General features: G+C 46.4%; 1 protein-coding gene across 7 annotated transcripts in view; it reads right to left on the reverse strand.

Annotated features, from left to right (window-relative positions):
• Positions 1-22,377, reverse strand: part of RGS12 (regulator of G protein signaling 12) — a 1,255,576-nt gene that overhangs the window by 612,674 nt on the left and 620,525 nt on the right. For all 7 annotated transcript variants that reach the window (XM_069632045.1, XM_069632046.1, XM_069632044.1 and 4 more), the window contains one exon: positions 19,599-19,620. In XM_069632045.1, the coding sequence (XP_069488146.1) occupies positions 19,599-19,620 (22 nt within the window). The remainder of the gene's footprint in view (positions 1-19,598; positions 19,621-22,377) is intronic.

The following is a 22,377-nucleotide window of genomic DNA, read 5'->3' on the forward strand; positions in this document are numbered from 1 at the left end:
CTCTTGCAGCATGGTCTGCATCAGGTAAGTTTGCAACATGGTCTGCATCAGGTAAGTTTTAATCTATGAGCCTGGCGCCTATGGGGCCAGGAATGACTCTCCATATGAGCCTGGCACCCAAATAGCCCCTATTGGGCGTTGTTGGGCTTGCTTGGGGTAACTTGATGCCTGCTTATGGGGTTGCTGGACTTGGTCTGGGTCCCCGGGGGTAGGCATCATGACAATGGACCTTGGATAGGAAGATGGGAAGTTCCTTCTTCAGGATCGGAGTTAGTGACACCTGGACATTCTTCTGGCGTTGGCTCAAAATCTGATGTGATTTCATGCTGCAAAATTTCTTCTGGCATGATATCTGGGTAATCTACAGGAAACATTCCTAGAGTAGCCTGGACATTCTCTACCGCGTCCCTAGTTGAGGTTTTCAAAATACCTTTGGGAGACAACATACTGAGCTGCACAGTTAAGGCCGAAGTCTCAGTCGTTATGGTGGTCGACGGTTGCTTGGGTTTTTCTCTGGATGATTTATGTTTCTTGGTCGTCAACGAGGTGGTGGTGGAGGAGGTGGTCATCGACGAGGGATGGGCCGTTGACACTGACAAAGGTTGTCGATGCCGCTGTCATCGGAGTGGATTTCGACAACAATTTGGTCATCAACAGGTGTCTCGTTGACAATTCATGCCCGGAGGAGGATCTGCGAGATTCCGATGAGGAGTAGTGTTTCTTTTTCATTGAAGGCGAAGAGGAGGTCCTCATAGCCGATTTCGATCTGTGTTTGTCCGTCGATAGAGGAGATCTCCTGGACGGGTCAGACGTGGGTGTTGTTGACGGGTGTGAGCATTTATCCCCCCTAGTGTTTTCGTCAACGTGGCCTTGGCTGAGTGCTTAAACCCAATATGGGACCCCGCAGCACTACATGGTGATTTTTTAACAGGGAAAGAATGTTTGGCCTTATGGTGACTTGTGGCCTCACCTATTTTTGTTTTTTCGCCACCGGCTCTTCAGATCTGGATCTCTATCGTGATGGTGGTGACCTCTTGGCAGAGGCAGTGGTAGCTCTCCCACTCCATGATGACCCCACTTCCGACGCCGGGTATGCTCCCTCATTGAGCCAACAGATTAGGCAACGATTTCTGTCCTTTAGGGTTTTTTGTGAGAAACCCTGCCAGATGTCACATCTGTCTGCGGAATGGTTGGGTTAGAGACAGTAAAGGCATTCCATATGTCTATCACCCTCAAACATTTTTAAGGCTCCAAGTGTCACAGGGGCTAAATAAGGACTTCTTTGGTCCCGAGGTCTCCATGGTTATAAATGGAACAATGTACCTAGACTTTGGCTGCTCCGGATGGAGGAAGTTGAAGAAATAGTAATTTTCTGAATATAGTAATTTTCTCTCAGGTGAGACGAACACGAGGAATTTCCCTCGGAAGATGATTGAAATCTGAGGGGTAGCTGCTGGGGCAGAGCTATACACTCAGCGTCCTAATGGTGGGGACCAAAAGCACCACAACAACGTCGATGGGGCACACAAGGTGTCAAGTTTTTTTCCATAGGAACATTACTAAGTCAAGGGAACCTGGGATTCCCAGACTGACGATGGGGAATATTCACAGCATGTGAATCCATGAAAGATCCAATTCTGGAGAAATGTTGTTACCATACCCACCCCTATATTTCACTCTTACTCCCAGTCCTTGTTTGCATAGTATTATCTAAAATATACTTCCATAGTGTCATGGGTCTCTCTGCACTTCCAGCAGAATCTGGAATGCATATTAATTCCCGTTTTACTTATACTTTGTATTTGCAAAAATACTCAGCGATTCTTAATGCGCAGACAGATAAATGTACTCACTAACTACTACTGTGAGGCACTTGACAGCCCATCTCCATGTAAAATCTTTGAGATTTCCAAGCAGGCAGAGAGATTCAATGTCTATGAATATTAATGAATATCCCATAATGGAGAATTGGTATAATATTCTCTTCAATATCTACCCCCTGTAATAAATTTAACATGACCTGCCAGATTAGTCAATTCTACCAATAATCTACACATATGGAGAATCCATTGTGAATGAAATACATTGTAGACACGTCATTACTACTATCCCTGAATTGGCCCAGTAGGAGAAAAATGCCCTACAGAAGTATCGCAGTAGGGAGCATGGAAGGAGGAAAGCGCCAACAAAGAACACCCAGTGGACAATTCAGTTTCTGAAAAAAGATATGCCACACATGAACTAAATCAAATTGGAAGTGGGTGATAAAATCAATATTGCCATCATACATCAGAAACCATCAAGGAGGAGACCGGGAGATGCCATAAATCAAGGGTAAATGTTTCAAGTTGCAAGCCAGCTATGAAAATGAATTTGGCAACTCAACTATACATATACCAACAGCACATCATTGCTTGCACACCCAAAAATCTATTATCATTAGCCAATGGCTAATAGCGAGTGCACATTTTGCACTCTGCCTTAAATAATAAAGTACTAGCATGGGTATGAGTCCAAAGAGGTAGAGAGGGGATTAGACCACAGCCATATAATATGGAGATACAGAATGTTGCTTATCAAACACCCAAAACTGCAGCATGGTAGGATACAGTGAAAGCAATGTACATAATTTCTGAAGATCAGCTCATTGCCAGGCCTCCCTTCCACTGAAGATTCACTTCTGAAACAGCTGCAATACACTGCTCACCGTCATGTCAACGACAGGTGGTGAACCATTGTTCATACTGGGCTAGAAATATGTGAGTGCTGGATCCAAAACTACATTGGAGACATGCATCACTCTTCGAGGTTACCATAACATCACCCCTCAACTGAAAACATGTTACATTAACTCTTTCAAGCGAACTATGAAAGCTCCCTAAAATTCATGCCAATTTCATTTTGAGTAACCACTTCTCACTGCGGGGTGTTCATCTTATTTTATGGCCCCTTCTTATTTGCGTGGATTTAAAAATTGTTATAAAAATGAGGCAAGTAACTCGAATGCTCCAGATGTTACTCCGCTTAAATGTGTAAAATACTACAATTATATTACAAGACATCACAGGAAAACAGTGGACTCCGCCAAGTGATCCTTTTAACAAATACTAAGTGTAAAAATACTTCATCCTTATGTCTCTCAAACATTGGCTCCCCTATCCTCACACACAATGGTATTCCGATTCTGCTTCTTCTCTCAACCATAACATCATAATATACTATCATACAGCACAGCATTAAAAAAAGGAACATTATAAACTACAGCAAGCATATATACATTCACAAACAGTGATGTAGATAAAGCATGCAACTGATAGAACTCTTGGTAAACTATCTCTTTGCCACTCACTTGTTATCCGCAAATGGACACATTCACACAATATCATAATAGATATGTGTCAAATTCAAAAACTTGAACACTTATCTGAACAGTACAAAAGTGATGATGGACTTGCTAAATTGAACCCAGAGCAACGTGTTTTGTTAAAGCAAATACATAATCAAACACACAGGTGTGCAATATAATGAGGTGCTAGGCAAGCAATTTACAGTTCAGCTTTATCAAAAGAAAATGAATAGCTTTCTACAACAAACTACCTTCAGATGCTTTGTTCTGGCCTCGCCAATGTTTTTAGGAATTAAATAGAAGATGTATTCACAGATCTTTCTTTGCAAAAAAGAACCTCAATTAAAACCTTTTGTGATTTGTTTCTTACATAGAGTTGTAGAACAGGAAAATTCTTAAAATGTTGACCATAATCTATATATTCACGCTAGATTATTTCTCTACTCCTCAGTGCAACAATATGCTGACCGTGCTCTACATGTAAAGCATCCTACATATCACTACTGTCCGACAGCCACTGTTGTCTTTTCACCTTAAAATGGGTTAGCAAGCATAGCACATCAGCCACATTTTGGAGTAGGAAGATATCAAACCATTATGCAAATGGTTTAGTAATATAAATCTAAAGTTTATAACAAGTCACAGTAATCTTCAAGCATTTTATACACCTTGTTGGTACCCTCCCCTCAGACAGAATTTTCCACGGGACGCTCTGCATAGATATTTTACCTGGGTATAGCTGATAAGAGCCACTATGGTGCCATTTGACCAAATACTTCAAATCGTTCACTGAAAACCAGCCATCCGACTCCATACCACACTCAGCAACGATCCTCCGGTAGATGTTGGCCGAAGGACTTTGCAACACACTGCGACATTTTTAATTTGCGACACTCCGTCCGAGAGAGATTCAGGCCATCTTCTAGCAAGTGCTCTGTGTACTGCTCACAATGTGAATACATCGCTTCAGGTCCCTTCTACAGGGCTCAAGCAGGGGAAACTGATAGTATTCTCCACAAAGCTTCACAGACGGTAGCATCAATAATTTAAAAGGGGGACCTTTAGCCTGCTGCTGGTAGAGGAGAGTAAATTATTTAGCTCATAAGAGAACACAACAAGCTGTGGCCACTACTGAATTAAAACCAAAAGGACATAAAAAAGCGTGTGCTATAAGGAAATGGCAATTGAAACAGCAACTGGTACAGCAATATGAAAACAATGTGCTGAGAACTTCACACAGGAATAGATTGCCTAGCTTTTTCCTTTTTTCAATATTTGGAAACAAGCTTCAACTCCACAGTTTTTTTATTAAGGGCACTTTATTATCTTAAGATGCAAATGTAGTGTAATGGACAAGATGATTTAATGGACATACCATCCTAAAACCAGTAATAAATCTACACATATTCTTTCATATGGCCTTCGACCTAATTGTACTCTCCACTGACCTCATCTTTCAAGGTCAGGACAGTGCCTTGAAGCACCTCATGGGTAGCATAAGCACTACAGAAATACAGCAAGGTACTTAACTTGGTTCCCTTCTATGATGAGACTATGCACCTTGCTTCATTTAAATAATTTTACTACTTATAAAATTATAGATGCTCGCCTTAAAATATTTAGCGAATTAAGAACGTTTAGGTTTTGCAAAAAAAGATCTAGAGACGCTAAAATCTTTATTCAAAGGTCCCAAGCTAAATGAACCGAGTCAAGATATTGAATAGATATGTCTGGGAGGTACACAAGCTTAAATCGCAAAGCTTTTAGGAAATGTTGATGGCGGACATTTCTAATGGTTTGATTTTAGATTTGATACTATTGAAAGAAGCTTTATGTACCATCTTTTAATTTCTAATGGGATTTGAATTTTTAGGCGTTTACGTTTGATGTAGCGTTCGAAGTTCTAAACAAGCCCACATCAAAACAATGGAATAAAGGTAATTGGTAAAAAGCCTATGAGCAAGCTCACTTCTTCAAATAATTCACTTTAGTCCTAAGGAATAAATTATTAGTTACTCACCGTAGTGACTAACGTACTCTTAGTCCTTAGTCCCGTTTCCTCAAATTTGCATGGGCGTCCCTGCTAGGGACGGGAAACGGTACCTTTTTCACCAGAAAAACCCCTCTTGCCCTTTAAATTTAGAGGCGCGTGGGGGTGTGGCACTGGGAGCATGCGCTACCCTGACTCTGCCCACCGGCGCCACTCCTCAGTCCCCATTGAAGTGTCGACAATATTTAATATTGCCCAATGATAACAGTATTATTAGGGAGGAGGATGGTGGGACGTATGGAGGAAAGGGAACTAAGGACTAAGACTACGTTTGTCACTACGGTGAGTAACTCATAAGTACCTTGCGTCCCGTCCCCTTTCCTCCATATTGCATGGGCGATTACAACCGAATGTAGCCCCAGGGTGGAGAGGCGACCATCCTTAAGCAAATAAGTTCCTTAGAACCGCCTGTGTGAAGGCTGCGTCTGATTTAGAGACAGCGTCCAAACAGTAATGCTTACAGCAAGCTGAAGGGGTGGCCCAGATAGCCGCCCTCCTTATGATTTGCCACAGTACCTGCCGCTGGAAGGCGATGGCCGTGGCCTTGGCTCTGACCCCGTGAGCAGGCATATTGGCTGGCAGTGGCTTGTGCTGCCCCTCATAGGCCTCTTTGATGGCCGCAACCATCCACTGTGCAATAGAAGCCTTGGATGCCGGATAAAAACTCTCTTGAACTAAGAGTGATATCCGACTCTAAACTTGAATCAGCCGAGTCGCTGTCAGTCAAACTATCACTAACGCCTAACCAAACGGCCACCCTTTACCTTATCTACAGGCCCCAAGGTCCGACACCGACCTTGGTCGGTGAAATATCCACTCTCCCCCTTGACAAAACCAAAAATAATTCACAAACAATCATCCTAGGTGACCTTAACTTAGGCCTTGTCGGCCCAAAAGACCCTGTGGCATTAGATCTGGAGAATGTTCTAACTGACCTCGGCCTCACCCTGTACATTCAAGAACCCACCCATATCAAAGGCAGAACCCTCGACTGATTAGCTGGCTCTAACTGCAATATCAAGGTTCTCGACAATACCCCTTGCTTATGGTCTGACCATCACATCATAACTTTTAATATTGAAGCAACCCCGCAAATTCCGACACCAATAGCCCCAGCACTCCCTACTAGAAGTAAAAAGGACATAACTAAGGAGAAACTCCTCCCACTGTTACTCCCTTCCCTCATTACGGCCACCAACACCTGTGTTCTGATCAAACCTCCCTAGCAGACACCTATAACCAAACTATGCTCATGGCCATAGATTGCATAGCACCCATCGAACTTAGGAAGGCCAAACCACAAGCACATCTTAATTTAATTCATGGTTCACTCCACAGTTAAGAATGCTCCGCAAAGCTAAACGCTGTGCTGAAAATCGCTGGAAAAGCAACCCCTCAGATGAGCATAAAGATGGTTTCATTCTTGCCTCACTCACCTACAAAGATGCTATCATCACTGCAAAAAAAGGATCTCTTAACAATCGCATTCTGTAAGCTGATTCGAATACAAAGGAACTCTTCAGAATCCTAAAAGAGATAGGAACTCCAGTCGCCCCCCAGACACCTGCAAGAAAGATAGTAAATGGTGTGCTAACATTCAAGCAACCTTACTAAATAAAATCCCCACGCTACAATCTAAAATCAAAGACAAGCAGGACAGCCTGAAGCTTGACAACCGCTCACTCTCCCCTGCTAGGGCCCTCCGTATAGACACTGCTAACACCAAACCATTTGCCTTCTCACCGCTCACCATTACTGAGGTAGAAAATATCATCCTGAGAATCAAACCATCCAACTGCCACGGCGACCCTTGACCAGCTCCCATCATAAAGGACTCTGCACATGATTTGGCCCCATTCATTATGGCCTTCATTAACTCCTCCTTTAAAACAGGTTTTGTCCCGGACAACCTTAAGGATGCTTGGGTGATCCCACTGCTCAAAAAACCTTCCCTAGACGCAAGCATACCCACTAACTTCCGACCTATCACCACGGTACCGTTTCTGCTTAAGATTGTAGACCGCGCAGCATACCTTCAGATCCAAGATTACCTGGAATCTAACAATTTGCTAGGTCTACGACAATCCGGAATTCGTCCCAGACACGGGACGTAAACTGCTTTAATAGACCTAAAAACCCAAATTGAGGTATTGAACGATAAGGGCAAACTATTAATGCTACTAGTGCTCGACCTCTCTGCCGCATTTGATTTGGTCAACCCCCAGATCCTATGCAGGCACCTCCACTCAGCTGCCAACTTCTCGTCCTCTGCTGCGGCCTAGATCAAATCCTTTTTGAGCAATAGATCCATGAGGGTCTTTGCCCCTTCCGCAGCCACGGACCCCTCCCCAATTCACTGCGGTGTACCTCAGGGATCTTGCGTGTCCCCTACACTCTACAACATTTTCACGAAACCAACTCTTTGATGTGCTCAACTATCTGGGTGTCTCCTACACTAACTATGCAGACGACACCAAGATACTCATCCCCATCACAGGTGATTATCTAGCCGACACCAAGGCCCTTAACGACGTCTACCTGGTCATCCAAGCCTGGATGGCCCAACACCAGTTATGCCTAAATAACGACAAGATGGAGCTCCTTATCCTGGGCACCGCACAACGCCTGAGCAAACTAGAGCCGTCATATGAGTCATTCAACATAGAAGGTAATACCATACGAGTCTCGAAAGATACCAAAACTTTAGGTTTTTACCTTGACACCACCCTATTCTTATCCCGACAAATAAATGCAGTCAGATCTGCTTCTGCATACACATGCAAACTTATTGCAGCCTGCAGACTGTTTCTTACCACTCCTAACAGTGTCACACTAGCTAGAACCCTCATTATGGCCAAAATGGATTATTGTAGTGTTCTTTAGTTAGGTACCAGCCAAGAGAATCTGAATAAACTCCAAATAACCCAGAAAAACGCCATTCGTGCTGCCCTAAACATCCCCCGCAACCACCACATTTCAGAATCTAGAACCAACTTAAAGTGGCTACCTGTCAAGCAGAGAATTTCACTAAAATCACTTGCCCTCACGCACAAATGCTTGGCTAATAAGGCCCTTATCTACCTCTTTAGTCGGCTGTCTCGCCACTCGACCTCCCGACCTCTAAAAACTGCCCAGACCCACTGTCTATCGATCCCTAGGTTTAAACTTCAAAAAGCGGGGGGGGCTCTAGCTTCCCTGTCCTAGCCTCTAAGCTATGGAACTCCCTCCCCACTATAATCAGAGCTGAAGATTCATTCAACAAATTTAAAGCCAAAACCAAATTGTGGCTTTTTGACCAGCACTAAGACATGCCCTGCGCCTTTGTTTTACAACCCGCTGACCTCCGTTACTATTTTTTCTATACACCTTATGGATATATCCACTGTTAAGCCTAAGCGACACTGAAACCACTGTATTATATGTAGATAGATACTCTTAACATTTCTGTCAATGTAATGTTTATGTCTGTATATATGCATTTCTGTAACTTTGTACAAATTGCGCCCTGATGCTTCCGGGCCTGATGGCTTGCGCGTTATAAATAAAACAAATACAAATAACCGGGTCTGGAGCCCCCAAAGGTGACAAAAAGTGTGTCTGACTTGCGGAAGCCCCTGGTCCTGTCCAGATAGAATTTCAGAGCGCGTCTGACTTCCAGTCAGTGCAAGACTCTCTGAGCCTTGTCCTTCGAGTCTGCGAAGAACATAGGTAACACTATTTCCTCGTTTAGATGGAAAGCGGAGGGTACCTTAGGTAGGAACACCGGGTGAGACCGCAGGACCACCTTATCCCTGTAAAAAGTGGTATAAGGTTCTGAGGCCATCAGAGCCTGGATCTCGCCGACTCTGCGAGCGGAGGTAAGTCCCACCAGCAAAGCAGTCTTAATGGTGACCAGTCTGATGTCTGCGGATGCCATTGGCTCGAATGGTTTGTGCGCCAAGACGTCCAACACCACATTGAGGTTCCACAGGGGTTGTGGCCTCTTAATGGGTGGGTTAAGCCTGGACAAGCCCACCAGATGTTTCTTGACAATCGTGTTGGAAGAGGAAAAGACCTCCTCCTCCGAATTTCTGTAGGCCCCTATGGCTGCCAGGTAGGTGCGACATGTGTCCACCTGAACGCCTGAGTGCGCAAGGTGCACCGAGAAGGAGAGCACATCGTCCAGCATGCACGTAAGGGGGGGTCGATCTCCTTAGAGTCCGCCAAGGGACAGAACCTGCTCCATTTGCTCTTATATTGGCTCCTGGTAGCCTTGCTCCTGGCACCCTGAACGATTTCCAAGTTAGCCTGTGATAGGCTCTGGTGCTTGAGGGTAATCTGCTCAGGAACCACGCCGTGAGGGCTAACTTCTGAGGTGCGGGGTGGAGGACCCTACCCCCTGCTTGGACAGGATAGGTGCCGGACTCAGCAGAAGGTGAATGGGTGGTCTGTCTGTGAGGCTGAGCAGTTCGGAGAAACCATAGTCTCGCTGGCCACCAAGGAGCTATCAAAATTATGCTGAGGTGAAAAGATTTCTTCGTCTTGCGGAGTACCTTGGCGATCAGGTGTGTGGGCGGAAAGGCATAGGCTGTCATGCCCTCCCATTTAATCTGCAATGCATTGCCCAGGGAGCCGGAGCCCAGCCCCTTCCAAGACGCGAACGGATGGCACTTCCTCTTCTTCCAGGAGGCAAATAGATCCACCTGAGGATGGCCCCATGTGTTGAAGACCACCTGCAGCACCTGGTTGTTCAATTGCCATTCATAATTGTTCGCTCCCAGTCTGCTGAGCCTGTCCGCTTTCAAGTTGGCCTCCCCGGATGGTGGACGGCCGTGAGGTAGATGTTTTCCAGGGCCCATCCCCACATGCTGACCGCTAGGCCGAGGGGACCTGGTACCCCCCTGCTTGTTGTACATGATGGTGGAGTTGTCGGTCTGGATCAAGATGGTTCTGCCCCCTTTGAGCGGAAGGAAGGATCTGAGGGCTAGCCAGTTGACCCTGAGCGCCAGTCAGTTGATAAGCAACTCCCGCTCCTGCCGGGTCCAGACTACGTGGACGCTGTGACCATCCAGGGTGGCTCCCCAGCCCTCTAGGGAGGAGTCCGTAGTGATGGTGACCTGTAGGGGCGGCCGGAAGGGCTTGCCCATCCGAAGTTTGCAGTCCCTGGACCACCACATGAGGTCCAGGTGGAGAGAAGGTGGTATGCTGACTAGCGCTGCTTGGGAGCCCTCCTGATTCCTTGAGGCTTCGAAGGGCAGCTGTAACCTCCTCCTACGAAGTCTCGTGTGAGGCACGGCCAGTAGGACCGCTGCCATGATACCCAGTAGGTGTTGTTACCACCAAGCTGAGGTCACTGCTCCGATAAGGAAGTGCCTAGTGACCCTCTTGATGGCCGCAATCTTGTCCTCTGAGGGAAATACCTTCTCGGAGCTTGTATCCCAGATGAGGACCAGGAAGGTGAGGCTCTGCGTAGGCTGCAGCTGAGACGACTTAAGATTGATAGTAAACCCCAGGTCGTGGAGTGTGCTCATAAGCACGGAGGAAGTGTGAGTAACCCCCTCTGGGGATCTTGCCCTGGCTGTCCAGGTACGGGTAGACATGGTGGACCTGGGCCCTGAGGAGGGCTGCCACTGCATTCATGAGTCTGATAAATACCCTGGGGGCTGAGTTGAGGTCAAAGGGATGCACTTTGTACTGGAAATGACAGCCCATGATCCTGAAGCGTAGGAAGGAGTGATGAGGCTGCCAAATCAGGACGTCCTTCAGATCCAGGGAGCAGACCCAGTCTCCCTTGTCTAGTGTCTCTGCAATGAGTACTGGCATAACCATCCTGAATTTCTGAAGAGGGAGGGAGAGGTTGAGGGTGGATAGGTCCAACACAACTCTCAGGCCAGCCTGGATCTTCTTTTGTATGGCGAAATTCCTGGACTAGAAGCCTAATCCTCTCTGGTAGGCTGGTACTTCTTCCACTGCCTGGCTCTCGACGAGCGACCGGATCTCCGCCAACAGATTTGCCGTCCCAATCTGTGGTACTGGAGGGGAGGTGGGAGGATAGGGCGGTATCGGTAGGTGGTACACCGTGGATACTAAAGATAGGATCCAAGGGTCTGCAAAGTTCTGCCACCCACTAGAGACACGTGGTCCCGAATGGACACGTCATGCCTTTTTACCATCTGAGGCTGATGCTGAGGAGGAGGACTGGAAGAAGCCCTTGCTCCCTCCCCCGCCCACATTTTTGCTGCTTGTGCTGGTGCTGACTCGGCAAGGTGTCAGGTTGTCTCGACCTCGGTTCCTGGAATCCCCGTAACCCGCCAAACACCCGCCCTTTGTCGGAGCGTTAATGCGACTGGGTGTATGCCTTGGCAGTGGCCTTCGTCAGGATAAAGACTTTGCAGTTTGCGAGCTGTTCTTCTTCTTATCCAATTCCTCGTTGTGGTAGAGTGGAAGAGGTCACTACCCTCGAATGCAAGGTCCAATATGCGATCCTGGAAGTCGGGATTAAACTTAGTATCCCAAAGCCAGGCCGTCCTTCTCATGTCCGTGGCGATGCAGATGGCCCAGCCAGAGGCATCAATTTGGGCCACAGTGGACTCCATGTTGTCCTGCGCTACCAGCCTGATTTCTCCTAGACCTAGCGTGCCTGGCTCTGCACCAGAAGTCCCAGGAGGAAATCTGCTATTTCCTACCAAAGCTTCAGGTTAGCGGCTGTTAGCATGGCATTTGCGTTGTCCTGACGCAGGTGCAGGAAGGCGTTAGAGTACAGCTTCTTCCCGTACGCCTCCAAGATCTTCTACTTCTTGCCTAGCAACTCCAAGGGCGAGGTGGCCGAGGACGACTGAGGCTTAGAGTAGAGTGATGCCACAGCAATCACAGAAGAGTGCGGTTGAGGATGCGCTGACAACAAAAGTGCATCTCCCTCTATCTCTCTATACTTGGCATTGAGGCGCTGAGTGACAGGTTGGGCTGAGTACGGCTTGAGACACCCCTTCTTGGCCAGTGACACAATGTCCTTCTGCATCGGGATACCCGTCTTGGTAGGGGGTCTTAGGGTGAGGACTTTTAGGAAGACATCTCCTCGGGCTGCTCTACCTCGGGTTGAGGAAAGCCCAAATATTCTGCCAAATATTCTGTCAAACCTGTAAGCCTGTCATGGAAGGCCTTTGCTGATGGCGTGTCAGGGTCCTCCTCCTTGTCAGTGCCCGGTTCAGGAACAGGTGGAGGGATACCGGGCGCTGTAGGCTGTGGTGTGGGGACCGGAGCCGGAGGCTGCTGCGGAGGCTGGTGCAGGACTGCCTGTACTGTGGGAGGCAGGGGAGCCGGAATCGAAGGATCCGGCAGGGGCAGCGGGGGCTGCGCTGGGGCCTGTGGTGCCAGAGCCATGGGAGGAATGACTATGAGCACCGGTGGAGTGACCGGAGGGAGCAAGTCTCTCACTGCATCCCGTAGGGTGGCCCCCACCGGGGGGATTCGCATTAGCGTCAGACACCTTTCGAAGAACCTGTCCTCGGAGGCCAAAGAGGTGGCAGGAGATGTTGATGGAGTGGCGGGGGGCTGCTGGGGCCGGAGCACTCTGTCTGCGCTGCTGATGGATAAACTGTAGGCCACGTACCTGGTTGACACCAGTCCCACCTTGAAACTCGTTCACCCACCTGCTCTGTTCCTAGGAGTGGCATCGGACAAGCGGCCATGATGTCTGGAATGGCGGCCATTTTGTCGAGCTGCGTGCCACGTGCCAAAGACGTGGTGCTTGGCTCACTGGGCCTGGCCTCCTCCAGGACTCTTGGAGGTGGAGCATGAGACCTACCCTGCACCTCAGGACAGGGCCTGGTAGGCGTATTGCCCTCTGCGGTAACACTGGTAGTGCTGCGTGCAAGGTCCTCCTCGGACATCTGGCCGAGTGGGCGCCCGCATCTGGCATAGCTCCTTGGGTGTACACCCGGTAAAAGAACCTTGCGGTCCCTCAGCACTGTATCCGGAAGGATCTACAGACTCCTCGGCCTGGCACCCGGTAGCTAAGCTAGCCTCGGTACCCATGCTGGTGTGAGAACCTACGAGGTTCCTCCCACTCAGGTGTTTCCTTGGAAGGAGGCACCCTTGCGGGGTGCACTGGAAAAAAGCGTCTCTCCCTTGGGCCTTGACTTATGTCTGGCAAAGTCCTTCAAGTACTCTGGATGCGACTTCTCGAAGTTCTTCAGAGCAAGCGGTTTAAGTGCGTTGCATGAGGTACAACCCTCCCACCCGTGGGCGGGGCCAAGGCAACGGAGGCAAAGAGCGTGGGGATCGGACGTAGGGAAGAGCCCCTCGTAGGCTGGACACCTGCTGAAGCCCGCTGAAGTCGACATGCGCTGGGGAGGAGCGTAGCACCAGAGGACCGAGTACCTGATTGATAAAAGAAGACAAAGACAGAAGAAAGTATCCGGGGAAGAGCGCATGGTATTACATGGCCGAAGCCAAACCCAGAAGCGCTGGTGAAATAGGCCTGTTCCCGTCAACGCGGAATAGGGGACTGAGGAGAGGCGCCAGTGGGTGGAGTCAGAGGAGCGCATGCTCCCAGGGCCACGCCCCTGTGCGCCTCTAAACTTAAAGGGGAAGAAGGTTTTTTTTGCTGGTGAAAAAGGTTCCGTCTCCAGTCCCTAGCGAGGGACGCCCATGCAGTATGGAGGAAAGGAGATGGGGTGTAAGAGTACAGCAACAACCTGGTAATCATAGAACTACGTCACCACTAGTCATAACCACTATGGACAAAATTCAAGGATAGTATATCACTAATAATGATGAATCACTCCATAAGTTATCACACCAGAACACTGCATGTAACAACGCCACTAGATACTATCAATGGTCAGCAATTAGACTGCAGAGAGACCCATCTCTGACCTCCTTAACTCTGCATTTGTTCTCCTTTCCTCCTATGGCTTTCTTCCCACACAAATCTTGTAGAAGATATTGTAACCCAAACCAGTGTTAATGAATCTATAAATGTATGAAATGAATACATGAGATTTACTAAACCAATACAAATGACTTGATGAAATGCACTTTAAAAGTGTTATGAAATGTACTGAATCAACAACCTGCAACCTGATATAAATGCACGTTGAAAGTCCTATGATATGTACTAAACGAACAATCTGTAATTTGATGTAACGGATGTAAGAAATGTACAACGCAATAACAAAGAATGACCAGAATGTACACATCAATCATATGTACCATGCAACGCCTTGATAAACCCTGATAAAGGGTGAAACATAAGCATGCGCAACAACCAGGTCTATGTTGGCTCAAAGGGTACTGATTCACAGTACCTATTGTTCCACATGAAACCTCCAATAAACTACTGAACTGTGTTTGTATAGATCATACATATTGTCTTATTTACTAGCGCAGCAACAGACCCAACTACTCTCACAAAAACACAAAAAAACACTTGACTCTCTGACTGACAAAGTGAATATCGGTACTAGTTAGGCGACCGCAGCAAGGATACAACAATTAATCACACACCTAAATAATTGATAGAGGGTGGCGCACAGGCAACATATTCACTTTACCCTACTAGTACGTTGGTAGATGGCTTATGTAAAATGCTAATGGTTTGCCATTGCCTTGCTCTCCTATGAAGCCTTATTCTGCCTTAATGTGCAATAAAATATGATCAATAAGGCAAGTTTACTCTTGACTGTACCAAGGGGTCGGATGGAAAAAAAAACTTGAATTTGTATGCATAATCGGAGCAAAAACTTCACAAAACTAATTCAACACACCATAATTAGCACCCTCACTTTATTTGGCTCAGCCGATCAGGAATGATGATTCAGAGGGAAAGATGGGCACTGTTAGGTGGAAGGAGCTCTGAATTCCTGTTGTGGGCTATGTGCGAAACATGAGGCGTTTCTCCCAGGTTTTTCCTGGGGATCCCTGACTCAGGTGGCCAGGACAAAGCCATCGTTGTTGGATCCAGTTCCTGGGGGAGGATCACCTGGGTAGGGGAACCCAGGGTTATGCTCTGGGGAATACCCCAGGTGAGACGTGGTACCATCACGGGGAGGATGGTGAGGGGAATGAAGTCCCTGAAGCTTTTAAAAGCTATTCCCGGTCATCATCCCTTCCACCCATTGAATCTCTCTTACTCAAAAGGGTAACTCCCAGAATCCCTATTTTCCTGGTTCCTATCCAAATACTCCCAGCCACTCTTCCCTTCATCCCTTTAATTATTATTTTCCAATCTCCCAGGTCTCTTTGACCAAACCCTACCATTCCCACAATTCCCTGTTTATTTTACGATAACAATCCTCATAATTCCCGTTCTTTTCATAACCCCAACAAATCCTACCTTTCCAAGTTGCTGAATCACCTTCTTTCTCATAACATCTTTTCCTCATCCTACTCCGTAGGACACTCAGAAACTCTAACCCACTCTTTACCCAATAAGAACACTTTTTCATTGTGATAAAAAAACAGACTAATGTTAAAACTGTTTACCCGACGTGTCCTAACCCCAGGGTCAGGCAGTGTCAGGCAATTAACTCGAATCAAACACACCTGATGGCCCTTTCCCTGCCCCACAGGGATAAAAGGTGGAGCACCAGAGCACAAAGCGAGCAAGGCACGACGTAAGAGCTAACTCAGCACGGCAGTTCAAGAGAATGCGAAAGACGGAGTATATTGAAAAGGTGACAAGGAGAGAAGTAACCTTGCCCTTTCTGATCAAGGCCTGTGAAACCTCCGCAGATGGAAACATAAGGCTGCAAACAATAGCCAGCGTGTGTTGCAACAGAACCCTACAGTACACAAGACCCTCTTCCACTGATAACCAAGCTGGGGAAGGACGCTGGTCTTGGTGGTACCAAACTTGACTCAAAGAATAAAGAAAGGCAAGCAGTTCATTACAGCCGGTGAGTCGAGGGAGAATCGATAAGCATCTGAAATGTGTTGAATGAAAAGTATACAAAGGCTAATTTGATCTTTGAAAGACTTAAAGATATGATTGAGGAAAGAGGGGGGAAAACCAGTAACAGAGATGTCCGGTACCACGTGGGTGCTCGATCAGGAAACTCAGGGCGATTACCAGATGGTGGAAACTACCGGAACCAGAAGCCCTTGGGAAGAGGCGAAAAGAGGTAAAAGTGGTCATACAGGTGTCTTGCAAAATCCACTGGACTGTCGAAAGTCTTTGACCTACAGATGATTGGGAAGCAAAGGGAAATGAATCCCGTTTGGTGAAATGAGTGCATGAATACTTTGTTGTAAAAATGGGCGAGAGTGAACCTGGAAGAGGGAAGCTGACAATTGGGAATCAAGCCTGAAGTGCTGTTTAAAAAGACATTAAAATGTGTGAAGCAAGAAGTTTTGCAAGACAAGTGGAAGGGAAGCGCCCCCTTTTCATTAAGGATCCGAGCCCGGCCGAGGGAGATCCAGGGGTGAAAAGCTAACAAGAAGGGTCAGAGTCTAGAACCCCATAGTGAACTGTTTCCTATAGATTGGCAGAGAATGAACCTGGCAGGGGAATGCTAACGCAAAAGGGGCAATGCATGAAGTCCCTAAGAACAGCCTGCTGAGGAGGAGTGAACCCCATCAAGGGATTTCCACAGTGAACTGTTGTATGAAAAGGTGGCCAGAGTGAACTCGTCGCGGACGGAGGTCGACTAACAGGGGTGAACCCTGAAAAACTGTTTAAAAAGGACATTAAGATTCTTGAAAACAAGAAGTATTTCAAGTCAAGCAGAAGTGAACTGTCCTCTTTGTCATTTGGGATCCAAGCCCGGTCGAGGGAGATCCAGGGGTGAAAAGTTATAACCCAAAGTTCATTTAGAAAGGAACTGTTCAATTGATTGGTGAAATAATATAAGTGAGGGGTCGGCACCCAAAAGAGCAGGAGACACAGGGGTGAAGCCATCACCCAACGTGAACTGTGTAAAATAACTTTTGTTTGAGTTTGTTTGTTGGATACATCAGGCCTCGACGGCAAGAGACTTTTTAATGCAAAGAGACTTTACCATCGAAGAACCTGATAGCTGGAATGGAACTGTCGGCTCGTGCTGAGAAAGCTCGAGCGTGTGCTGTGCTCCAAGGTCTCATCTTGTCCTGTGCTGAAAATGTGGGTAAGCAAGACACCTGGCAATCACATCCTGATTTATTATTTGGAACACTTCTTTTCTTTATTGAAATCCTATCCCACACTCTTTCTATAATCAGTTGTGAGGAATTGGCAATAGTTTTTTTTTTAGTATAGGCCCTTTTATTTTGACACAACGCCACTAGGACTGCCTTATTTTTCATTTGATAGTCAATGCTTGCTCCCCATCTTAGATTTAGGTTTATCGTAGGTGTTTTTCCACCCTGCATTCATTGTTCAATAAACACCCTTAAACTGCGATCACTTGTGTCTGTCTTTACTGTTGCCACCATGACTTCCTTTTAGCTAGTTGGGCCTAGCAGAAGGCCCCTGTCCTGGCCATGCCCTGCACCTCTGCACTAATCTCCTTCCTTCCCCCCCGCTCCTGCACGCATTCTTTCTCTGGGTGGGGAGCAAGCGGCTCCGCCACTTTGCCCCACCCGCTGCCCTCTCTTGCTCCATGTGAAGCCACATACTCCTGATGTGCAGTACCACAGCCTAAACCAGTCAACCCAGCAATGCAGATCCAGGGAAAGCCACTTCTTCAACAAATCAAGGTTTTTGGGCCTTTAGTCCCACCATCATGGGTGCTAAAAGCCTTATCAACAGCGTGAGTGGAATTCAACAGCACAGGGTGCCAACAGCCTTGCCTTGCTTCACTCAGGGCATTAAGGAGGGCTTTCCTGACACCCATTACCAGGGGACTCCATCCCTCAAGGCACCAAGGCTAAGTAAATTGGACTGGAACAGAAGTATCACTGAAACAACATCAACTGAGGTTACACAAAAAAAAAAGATACTGAAAAGAAAACATAAATGTTTCTAGAGCACTGTAAAAGTAATAACCAATATGATATTAGCAAAGCAGCTCCTTTGCAGTTCCAGAGATTTAGGGGCATATATGGGAGCTAGACAACGATTTTATCTTAAATTTAAGCTGGCCAGCCTACCTTAAGGAGATGCAAGGCAACTTGATAATCATATCCAAGAAAGAAAGAAGTTGCACTCTTTGGAAATATGGTGTGCAAGATATTATCAATGCGATTTTGTTTTGTCCTGCTCCATTATTGGAAAGGGATTACTTTTTGACATCGCTTTTTACAACACAATGTTCATACAATTAAGGGATGGCTCCTCAGACACTACCAGAGAATGGGATATATTGTATAGCTTTTTTAAGATATTAAGAACTAAATTTCGGAGCACTGATAATTGATAAGTCATATGTTTATGAGCGGTTTTAACACTTGTATGCCGTTTGTAAAACCTGAAAGAAAAAGTTATTGATCAAGTTATGAGTGCTGTAGCTTGGAGACAAATGCCAGCCTTACAGCTGGATGATGGGTTATATACAAAGGGCAGGAGAACATAGGAGAAAAGATTTCGGAGAAAGGACATTATACTGATTTTGTGCTGCAGCCCCTGCAACCAAGGCAGCCTGTGTATCTTCTGCCACAAGCTAATATGATTTGCACAACAGGATGGCTTTCATAGGAAGACGGTCAAGTAATTACGATGATGTTTTCAACAAGGTTATTGGTTTCGTATGACATGCATCAGATGTACAAATTTGTCAGTTTATGGTTTTCATAGCTTGAAATTGAGGGGAGCTGGGAGCCATTTAGCTCCTGCTTGTAGCCTAGAAGAGCCTGGTTAGCTTGGCACCAACACCTAACAGGAGCTAATTGTGGCTTCCTATACTGAACAAACACACCTATGTGAATTTAACTGTGTTCGGGACAATCTATAAACATTATGACAGATCTATACAACATTTAAAGCATAATGTGTCACATAATGGACAAAGTGATATGCTTGCATCTTATGTGGAAATTAGAATGGCATAATGCTATGTACTAGCTCCTTGTTCCCCAGTGATAGCTCCTGGTCACTGGTTAATTCTTGATACCCACAAGTTGCTTTTAGCTCCTGCTTATCCAATCTCAATTTGAAATCCCTGTGGTTTACTGTGAAAAGGTGCTTATTACCCGCCCTTTCTGACATTCATCAGCGTCATACAACAAACATTCAAGGCACAGTCAAGGTTTCATAATATGTTCATAGTTTGCTAGTATATACACATCGCAAGTTGAAACACAGCTTACCTCCATCTGAGACTGTTGCAGACTGTGAAAGAAAAGAGAAAGGCAGTTAGAAAAGAGTGCACAGAAAACAAGAAGAGACAATGTTTGAGTCATTAAGGAAATAAATAGTTCTGACAAGCTCAAACAAGAATCCGGACACAGGCGACAGGCGAAGGCACTCACTAAATGAGTCAACGGTCAGGCTCTCATTGCGCGCAGTAAAAGACCCACATAACACCAGCATACTACTGAAAAAAGAGAAGTATACACATTGTTCTCCCTTATAATTACACACTCGCACTCCGGGCCACAATAAGAAACTCAGTTTGTGGAATGGTTTATAATTTTATCAAAATGGACCGAGTTGGTGTACCCATTACTAAAAACATTTTTTTTATCTGTACACGTTAGAGTTGTTGGGCAGACAAGGAGGAATTTTCAAAAGAAGTTTAGTGTTTCATAAATCCTCCTTTCAGATAACTGCAAGTGACCGCTGCAGTATAGTTTTACTGCAGAGAGAGCAGGAGAACTGTGAAGGTGCTGATGCAGTGTTAGAACATGCAAAGACAATTTACACTTTGTTCGCCCCGCATACACTATTAGTGAGGCCGGACCTAGATTGTGAATGTTTTTATTTTTATATAAAGAACAACAGTGGTCAATTTCGATCAGAAATTACTTGTAATAAAACATTTAGACATGGCGTAAGTATTCCAATATAGGGTGCCTGTACAAAAGGATAAAGATGAGAGCAAGTACTGAGCCGGTTTATGAGGGTGTACAAAATGAGGACACATACCATGGACAAAAACAAAGTATATAAGAAAACAGGGGACTTACAAAGGCAATATTAACATAAGGGGGCAAGTGCTTTAAACTAAAAACCTAAGGGGGGTGAGGGGTGTGCTTCAAACTAAAGAGGAATACTAATTAAATGTACAAAATGACATTATGAAGTGTCACTGGAGGCAGTGGTGGGGTCAGGCAGGGAAGTTGGGGGAGAGAACAGGGGGAGCTCCCGCTTTAACAAGTAAGTGACGTTTAAGCAAAGCTTTGAAGAGATCCACGGTTGAGCCTGCTTTGATTGTTATTGGCAGTGGGCTCCAGTGGAGTTGGGAGCGTAGTGAGGAATGAGGGGAGGGTATGGGACAATGGGATTGTGTGCAGAGGAGCATCAGAGCGAACAAGATAGTGAGTAAATTGAGATACAATCAGACACGTACTGAGGAGTAGGGCCATTGATAGCTTTGTAGACTAGAAGGAACTTGAAAACAGAACGGTTGTACATGGAGTGTGAGAAACCTGAAGGTGTCTCCCTGGCTAGTCCCTGGTGATCTGTCATCCAGGTGGCCAGGACAAGGCCATCCCTATTGGATCCAGTTCCTGGGGGTGGACTAGTGAGGGAGGATCACCTGGATGGGGGGTCCTTGGGGAGTGAGACACCGATGGGTGAGATGTGGTATCCCTTTCTTTCAACACCTTTTCCCCCATCCTACCACCTAGGATACTCCAAAATACTGTCCCCTCCCTTTTTCCGATATGAACACTTTCACACAACATGAAAGACAACTGACTAACACCAGAGCTGCTTACCTGACATGTCCTAATACAAGAGTCAGGCAAAGCCAGGCAATTGACCAGAATCGCACACACCTGACGGCCCTTTCCTTTCCCCACAGGGATAAAAGGTGGAGCACGAGAGCACAGGACAAGCAAGACAGATTGCACGATGTGAGGGCTAACTCAACACAGCAGTTCAAGAGGGGGCCAAAGACGGCGAATACCGAGAGGGTGACAAGGAGAGATGTCTCGGGAGGATATCTTAGCGGCAACCCGCTCACCTTGGAAACAAGATGATGCAGAGCAACAGAGGTTCAATCCCCGGGTCCGCGCTTAGAAACCTCTGGGTATTAAGCGCGTTATAAATGAGCATTTCCAATTACAATGTGAACTTGCCCTTTCCGATCCAGACCCATGAAACCCCTGCAATCGGAAACATAAGACCGCGAACAAAGGCCAGCGTGTGTTGCCGTAGATGTCTATGGTACAAAAGACCCTCCTCTGCTGATAACCAAGCCGGGAAGAGACGCTTATCTCAGTGGCACCAACCTTGACTCGAAGGAGAAGAAAGCCAAGCGGTTCATCACAGCTGGTGAGCCGAGGGGAAGAGTCGATAAGAAACCGAAATGTGTTGAACAAAAAGTAGCAAGAGCTGATTCGAACTTTGAAATGAATTGCTGAGAAAAGAACGAGAAACGCCGTAACAGAGGCGACCGGCACCACATTGGTGCTCACGCAGGAAACTCTGGGTGATTACCTGATAAAAGACTACAACAACCAGAAGGCCTTGGGAAGAGGCGAAGAAAGGTCAAAGTGGTGGTACAGGGGTCTTGTAAAATCCTCTGTAGCGTCGAAAGTCTTTGACCGACAGATGATTGTGAAAGAACATAGGATTGCGCAAGAAAGGGAAATGAATCCTGCATGGTAAAAACTAGTACATGAACTGTTTGTTAAAAGATGGCAAGAGTGAACCCGGCGGAGGGATGATAACGAGACAGGCGAAGTATAAAGTCCCATAGTGAACTGTCTGTAGAAATTGGCGAGAGAGAACCCGGCAGAGGGAAGTCGACAATCAGAGGCAAAGCCTGGTGAACTGTTTAAAAAGACTTTAATACCCGTGAAAGTAAGACGCATTAGAAGACCAGGGGAAGTAAATGGTCCCCCTTGTCAAGTGGGTCCGACCCCGGTCAAGGGAGATCCAAGGTTGAAACGTCCCCACCCAAAGACCATTTGCAAAGCA

This window comes from Ambystoma mexicanum, chromosome 6q (assembly GCF_040938575.1).
Source record: "Ambystoma mexicanum isolate Mex_15411 chromosome 6q, UKY_AmexF1_1, whole genome shotgun sequence".
Lineage (NCBI taxonomy): Eukaryota > Metazoa > Chordata > Amphibia > Caudata > Ambystomatidae > Ambystoma > Ambystoma mexicanum.